This window comes from Protomyctophum parallelum (genome assembly GCF_964188405.1).
Source record: "Protomyctophum parallelum genome assembly, chromosome: 13".
Lineage (NCBI taxonomy): Eukaryota > Metazoa > Chordata > Actinopteri > Myctophiformes > Myctophidae > Protomyctophum > Protomyctophum parallelum.
The window spans coordinates 30,957,975-30,966,136 of NC_139708.1; the positions used below are offsets into that span (position 1 = coordinate 30,957,975).

General features: G+C 42.7%; 1 protein-coding gene across 1 annotated transcript in view; it reads left to right on the forward strand.

The window, feature by feature from the left end:
- The window catches only part of LOC310868935 (ras-related protein Rab-26-like), a gene marked incomplete at both ends in the record, with an annotated part of 62,120 nt that extends 57,586 nt beyond the window's left edge, over positions 1-4,534 (forward strand). The window contains 4 exons of the mRNA XM_083779431.1: positions 1,432-1,497; positions 1,863-1,919; positions 3,853-3,929; positions 4,435-4,534. Coding sequence (XP_083635557.1) covers positions 1,432-1,497; positions 1,863-1,919; positions 3,853-3,929; positions 4,435-4,534 — 300 coding nt within the window. The remainder of the gene's footprint in view (positions 1-1,431; positions 1,498-1,862; positions 1,920-3,852; positions 3,930-4,434) is intronic.
- Positions 4,535-8,162: the final 3,628 nt, after the last annotated feature.

Here is an 8,162-nt window from a genome sequence, read left to right on the forward strand (position 1 = left end):
CGGCGGACCTCCCGACGGACCGACGGACCTCCCGACGGACCGACGGACCTCCCGACGGACCGACGGACCTCCCGACGGACCGACGGACCTCCCGACGGACCTACCGACGGACCGACGGACCCCGCGACGGACCGACGGACCTCCCGACGGACCGACGGCCGTTGCGACGGACCTGGTCCGTCGCGACGGCGTCGGTCGCAAGAAATGGATTCTGCCCTCCCTCCATGCACTCTCACCCGTGCACACACACAGCCACACACCCACACACTGTGAAGAAGAAGAAGCTGTGTTCCAGTGGAGCCGTAAGGGTCCATTTGGACCCCTGGTGGGCTCAGGGTAAGAAGAAGCTGTGTTCCAGTGGAGCCGTAAGGGTCCATTTGGACCCCTGGTGGGCTCAGGGTAAGAAGAAGCTGTGTTCCAGTGGAGCCGTAAGGGTCCATTTGGACCCCTGGTGGGCTCAGGGTAAGAAGAAGCTGTGTTCCAGTGGAGCCGTAAGGGTCCATTTGGACCCCTGGTGGGCTCAGGGTAAGAAGAAGCTGTGTTCCAGTGGAGCCGTAAGGGTCCATTTGGACCCCTGGTGGGCTCAGGGTAAGAAGAAGCTGTGTTCCAGTGGAGCCGTAAGGGTCCATTTGGACCCCTGGTGGGCTCAGGGTAAGAAGAAGCTGTGTTCCAGTGGAGCCGTAAGGGTCCATTTGGACCCCTGGTGGGCTCAGGGTAAGAAGAAGCTGTGTTCCAGTGGAGCCGTAAGGGTCCATTTGGACCCCTGGTGGGCTCAGGGTAAGAAGAAGCTGTGTTCCAGTGGAGCCGTAAGGGTCCATTTGGACCCCTGGTGGGCTCAGGGTAAGAAGAAGCTGTGTTCCAGTGGAGCCAGTGCAGTTTAATCACAAGCTCTTGTTAATACTTTGCTTTGGTTAAAAAATTATAAAATCCACAGCCAGACGTAACCACTTTCACTTTCAAAACCTTTCAAAACATCTCTGTCTCTCTCTCTCTCTTTCTCTCTCTCTATCACATCTCATTGATTCTCTGGCGTTGTCCTTTCCATCTCCTTGCCCTCCCGGCAATTTCTCCTCACCCTCCCACCTGTCTGCACTCTGCACTCTGCAGTCTTATCTCCTCACCTTTCATTCCTGTTCATCTTCTCAGTACCTGTGTCACTTTCACCCTCTGTCCCTTCATATTATTGAATAAAATATGTCCCCACACGAACCGGTCAAGTCCCAGATGAGATGTTCTTTTTCTCAGCCATTCTTTAAGTTCTGCATATTGCATTTTTGTCTCTGCAGAGGGGCTCAATAGGATGTACTTTATTATCCCCGCCAGGCCAAAGGCCTCCTTTTTTTTTGCTCCCGTGAGTCTGTCTGTCTGTCTCGCACACCTCACATATTCTGATCTTTTCTAATCAAAACTCTTTTGCTGTGTTATCTCCAGGCATGGCTGACTGAGATCCATGAATACGCTCAGCAGGATGTGGTGCTGATGCTGCTGGCCAACAAGGCAAGGCGTGATGGGACATGTCTGTGATTTGAGACGCAAAGTCAATGAAGGCACAAACATATCTGAGCATCTGTAGGAGACAGGCGACGGAGCGCTATCACACACTTCAGTCACAGCTGAATACCCTTCATATCTCTGCACAGCATAATCCTCTAAGTTAAATTGCCACCTGCATATTTCAATTTTTATAAGACCCTAATTAACATGCTAATACCTTAATCTGTGACACATAAAGAATGCAGCATGCGTATCAGCTCTTAGCATTAGAGCAGATTTAGGAGCATTAAACAACAATGTAAAGTCAGGGCAAATGTCATTGTAACATTAACGTTATGTGGATGAATGTGTGTTCCCTTTGTCATCAGGCCGATGCCACGCATGAGAGGGCCGTAAAGAGAGAGGATGGCGAGAGGCTTGCAAAGGTGAGGCCATGAGTACTGAGCTCTGCTGCAATGCTTATGAAACAAACATACACAACCAAACACTATAACAATATAAATATGACTATAACAACTAACTATATTATTCACCACTGTTGTCGTTATAGTTGTTGCGTGAACTCCGTCTTCTACTTGAGTTATAATGATTTTTTTAAGTTTATCTTGATAGGGTTAGTTTATAGGGCTACAGTGTGGTATAGAACTTTGTGTGGACAGTGGACAGCCCACTAGGGAGTAGGGACTGTAGGTTAACAATACAAACTGTTCTTCAACCATTGCACTTTATTTGGCCACCATCAGCACAGAGCCATTTATTTTGTGCCACTTAACAAGCATGCTTCAATCTCTCTCACAAACTGTGAACTTGTAGATCGGCAATTTCCAAATTTTTTGCCTCTTTCTTATATCGTTTTACAATTTGGCCAATATTTGACTGTCACAGTTTAGAAGATGTTGTAGGACCCTGCAAGCTCATGAACTAAACACAGGAGATGACATATCTTAAGTATACTAATAAAATACACAAAGTAACAATGACACAACTTAAACACTGCAAACTGAACTCTGGAAAACAAAAAAAATAACAGAGAACCTGACATACAGTACACTTATTATGAACCAGCACTGAACACAGTCAACACACACAGAAACAGTATTTATACACTCACCAGCTCGTCACCAAACCAGGCTCAGCTGGTCCTCGCAGGTGAGGTGACAGCAGGGCAATCACACTCAGAAGCAAACAGTCACATGGGCCAACTGTAGAAGAGGCGTGGTCATGACATTGACCAGCTATTATAAACTAGTATAGTTTGTTGATTAGTATTACATGGTCTTTCTTTGTTTTCTTTTTGAGGTATTTAAAAGGTCTTAAAAGTCATTAATTTGTCTCTTCACTGTCACCAGGGGACCTCCCTAAAATCATGTGGGAACCATGACTGAAGGGGGTTTTCTGTGAGCGCGACAGATTATGGATATTGCATAGGACAGCAGAAAGTATATTCCTTCAGCCCTTTATACTATTACTATTACAGTCTTTATACTATTACTATTGATTTTATGGCAATAGTAGTAGATAAATGTGAATCCCAAAGGCCATACATCTCAGATGTTTTTCTGGTCTGGAGATAATGGGTTTTTGTCATCTTGCTGTGCAGAACCTGAGTTTAAGGTCTTTCAGAGGATGTACTGTGTGCCGCTGCCATCTGTCCCGGTCCATTTCAGTCATAAATGCACAGATAAATCTCAGTGCAAAGCATAAATGCAATCAGCAGAGCCGGGTAGACATTTCTTTTACCGTTATTATCCTCACCGGCTTTTTGTCACATAACTCAATAGTATGCAATCCCAAATGCATTTCCCCCCCGGCAACAGATGCTTTAAAGTTACTTAAGGCTCAGTGCCGGCACAAGATAAATATCATATTGGCTTTGTTATTACTGCAGGTTCAGATGCATCCCCCCCACAGAGCAGGCACTGTCTGGGAGTCACTTTATCTCGTTCAAGTTTGATTTAGCCCACTAAAACAGGGAAAGTATCTGATCCGTGTACATAGCATTGGCTATTCAAAAATATCAGATCTGCTATTTTTTTACATTTTCGGAAAAAGTGTGAGAACTGCTGATTCAGAAGGCATTTGTAGAATCGGCCTCAGGTCTTACTGGGTTAACCTAAATAAACAATTCACTGCATTTCTCATGTGAAGGTCTGCAATAGGCTACTTCCCCACAGCCCTATCATCTCACAGTCTGCATTTCTTTCATTTCACTGCCTGATAATGAGAATGAATTTGGGAGTTAGCGGTCTAATGAAAGCTATTCATCAGAATAAGTACGCTGGTGTGGGGGTTTTTTTTGGGTAAAAGTGTGGGGTTTAATTATATCTCCCTTAACGAGCATTGTTACGACTTCCACAGGAGTGTGGGATCCCCTTCATGGAAACCAGTGCCAAGACAGGCCTTAATGTGGAGCTCGCCTTCACTGCTGTGGCCAAGTGAGTATCTGTCCCATAAGACAGGCCTTAATGTGGAGCTCGCCTTCACTGCTGTGGCCAAGTGAGTATCTGTCCCATAAGTTAAGACAGGCCTTAATGTGGAGCTCGCCTTCACTGCTGTGGCCAAGTGAGTATCTGTCCCATAAGTTAAGACAGGCCTTAATGTGGAGCTCGCCTTCACTGCTGTGGCCAAGTGAGTATCTGTCCCATAAGACAGGCCTTAATGTGGAGCTCGCCTTCACTGCTGTGGCCAAGTGAGTATCTGTACCATAAGACAGGCCTTAATGTGGAGCTCGCCTTCACTGCTGTGGCCAAGTGAGTATCTGTCCCATAAGTTCCTCTTTGTGCCTGTTAACTCTGTAGTCAGACAAACAGTCAAGCTTTCTTCGCTGCTAACGTGCCTATTGGACAAGGATGGGTTGGGAAGGGACTTAGTGAAGGGCTAATTACTCTATTGTAGACCTGACAAATCTCCTCCATGGCTCTCTTTGTTTTGACCTCCCAGGGAGTTGAAGCACAGGTCCATGAAGGATCCCAGTGACAAGTTTAAACTCCAGGAGTATGTGAACAAGGAGATGAAGGGCGCAGGCTGCTGCAGATCCTAGACCTGTTCCAGACGCCGACTGGGCCTGTGTTCGCATTAGGATTGTGTGTGAGTGTGCGCATGTGTGTATGTGTGTGTGTGTGTGTGTGTGTGTGTGTGTGTGTGTGTGTGTGTGTGTGTGTGTGTGTGTGTGTGTGTGTGTGTGTGTGTGTGTGTGTGTGTGTGTGTGTGTGTGTGTGTGTGTGTGTGTGGGTGTGTGTGTGGGTGTGTGTGTGTGTGTGTGTGTGTGTGTGTGTGTGTGTGTGTGTGTGTGTGTGTGTGTGTGTGTGTGTCTTTCATACATGCATGTTCCCGTCCTTTGATGATGCTGGCTGCATCTGGCCTGAGATAGGGATAAGAAGTCAGATCTGTTCCACCCATTCTCTATCTACTGTTATGTCTGGTGACATAAGTGAATGGGCTAACAACTGGGTGGAAACGATTAACAATTTATAATTTACAATTTAGGCATTTAGCAAACACTCTTAAGAGATAAAGACATGATAATAATATCATTGCAGTACCAATGCAAAGACTTAAAGGGCGGTCCTTCATATTGGTTTTAAAAACATTACGCCTATGTATTAGTGCTGGTTGTTTCTGCCATTCAATTCAGATTTCCCCAGGCCTGTTTGGATATCTCTGGCCTCGATAACCAGGGTTTTTTATTTCCGTTCGCGTTCGGCTCAAAAAATGAAAGCCTGGGAGAAAGTGACACATTTCCTGGTCTAGGAAAGTAGGAGTGCGAGTGAACTACAGTGCAGAGGGGCGTCAATTTCCTCCCCTGATTTCTACCAGGGAGGGCAGGGGTGGGGGCTAGGATCCGTGAACCAATATTCTCCAGCGCAAGTCTCAGCTGCAACCCGCCCCTCTATAAAAACACGCTGTAAATCATCTGTCTACACTGGACTACACGTTGCATAAAGTGCACCGATGTATATTCTGACCCACCCCCTTCCACAGTTGTGAATGTACATCCAGGTTTTATTTTTGTTACTATTTATTAAATGAGACTGACTGTAGGATACCATTTCACTATAGCAACCCTGGTTGTTCCACATGTATGGTGATTTTATTTAAACCTTTACACTTGATCATTTTGCATAATGTATTTTGTATCATTGACCATGTATGGGGATGAACGTCACGTGCACTCACAGCACAGCATTGTGTTATACAGTATAGTCTGCACAGTACATGGTTAAATATTTAAAAAGGCTCCTCCGAGCCGCCTCAGCTCACCAGCATTACAGCTCTAACAAGCATTTTCATGACAAATTTCTTAGTTATGTGTCAAATAAATGTACATGGCTGTTTTCTATATTAACGACTTGACATAAATTATATTACCGTTTGATGTAAACGAGCCAGGTGATACTCTAGATTAGAATACATTTTTGAACCCAAAATTGAGTTGTAAAGGCAACTTTGAAGTATATACTGTATGTCTAAGTCAGTGGTTCTCATCCTTTTCAGGATGTGACCCCCCAAAACAATCATATTTGAACTGGGAATTCTCTATTGTGGAAATAGCAGATCTACAAGCTCACAATGAGGCAAGAAGTGTCCAGTGTTTATAGTATAGTTTGATGATTACTTTTGATGCAGTAATGTTCTTATTCTTTTCTTTGGTGAGCCCCCCAAAATCATGTGGGTCCCTGAGAACTGAAGGGCACATGTGATATACCAGTAACTATATACTTTGAAGATAGTCGATAGTATACGTATACGTGTATATTTTGGAGGAAATTGTCATTTCAAATAACACTGTAAACGTACTACTAATAATAAGAAGAAGAATAACAATATATTTTTCTGCAAATATTTGAATGCATTATCTGTATGAATGATGTGTTGATTACATGTTGTAGTCACGATACAGAGCTGGAAATCTGCAGACATCTATTATGAGAAAACCACAGGATGAGCATAATTGGTTCACCATGCTATGAGAAGTATTGCACAGCATCAAGGAAACTAATTTAAATAAATGAGTTAACTGATTCTTGTTTATAATATATTAAATGGTGTATCGTTCGTATTGCACTAAGTTGTACAAAGCATTGGTAGGCTGCTTTATTTCTTGCTGCGTATTTTGGGCTTCTATATTTTTAATATATGGAAAGGGTTATATAGTACTTTGTTTTGCTGTCTTCGTACCTGTTAAAGAGTATTGCCTGTTATATAAAACACAGGTTTCGTGGGATTTAGGACACATTTATAACTATATTTCTCCAGCGACTCTCAATGTTTACATGCTGTATAGTTCTTCAAACATGATGTTGAGGTATTGTATTATTGTATCTCTTTGGGTTTTATTACATTTCAGCGTGATGGAGTTTATTGTCAATTTATGTTCACTAATAAAGAAATTAAGCAAGTATGGGCTGGAGTTTTTCCCCAATGGTGTGTTATAAAATCACATAATGTCCCATCTCTATTAAAGGCACTATGCTCATCTGCACTATGTTCAAAACTTTACCATTGTCGCCCTCTGCTGGAAAAAAAGAAGAATGGCAAGAAAGTAGTGGTTTGCATTTGCAATCAGAAAATGTTTCATACAGTTTTCAGAGACAGAGACATACGGGCAGAAACATTGTAATTTTAATTTCACAACATCTGCTTTGTAATGTTCAACCCCGTTTATAAAAACACAAAAAATAATGACTCTCTCTGCTAAGCTACATGTAACATTTGTAACGATTATTAATAAATAAAAGCACTGATAAGTATACATACTATATGTATACGGATACATATGTGACGAAAATAATACTTCAACTTAGGTTTGATATACCTTAATTATAATATCCTATTTTGGCCTCCCTGGGGAGCCAGGTGAGAAGACTTCATCTCATGAATGACTAAAGTAATTCATTTGGGTATACCCACTAAAATATGTTATTTGTAGGTAGGTGTGAAGTAGCTGTTTTTTGTGGATGTGGATTTCAAGTAGTATTTTTACTAAGTGGATAAAGAATGACAAGGTGGCTTCAAACAATACCTTTTCATTCAAAACAAATATAAAGCACTTTTCCCTCACATCACACAGCAGCAGCAGCAGCATATCCTCAGTCCTACGCAAAGTGTCCCTAATTCAAACACACTCTGGTCAGGACAATACAACTGTTTTCAAGTAAGTAATTCACATCAAGTGGCAGATAGAATAATGACATACATTCATAAGAGTCCCAAGACATGGAATAAAGAGCTGGTGGACTCCAGAATGACGAGGTTGGCACACACGGTACGTACAGTAGCCGACACGGTGGCTGGACATGATGGGAGCAAGAGTTGATGAAACATTAGTAGGCGAAAACTACAGTTCAACATTCCGGCCAATCACAATTTACGTCCTCACCTTGTCAAAACTCAAAACACTAAAATGTGTCCATTCATTGTCAATGGCTCTTCTGCTCGTGACCTTGCTTGAGCACAGCTAAGGTGCACACTCTTATAAGTAATGGTAACTGCTTAAAAGGTCTACTTTAACTCATCAATATATATCCTAACTTTTTTTAAATCACATCCACAAACTGTATTAACTCATTCCCAGCGCACCATTACAAAATTAAAATTTCATTGTTTTAAAGCCACCATGAGATGAACACAAAACTACAAAAACTCAAATAACCATTCAGAATCAAATG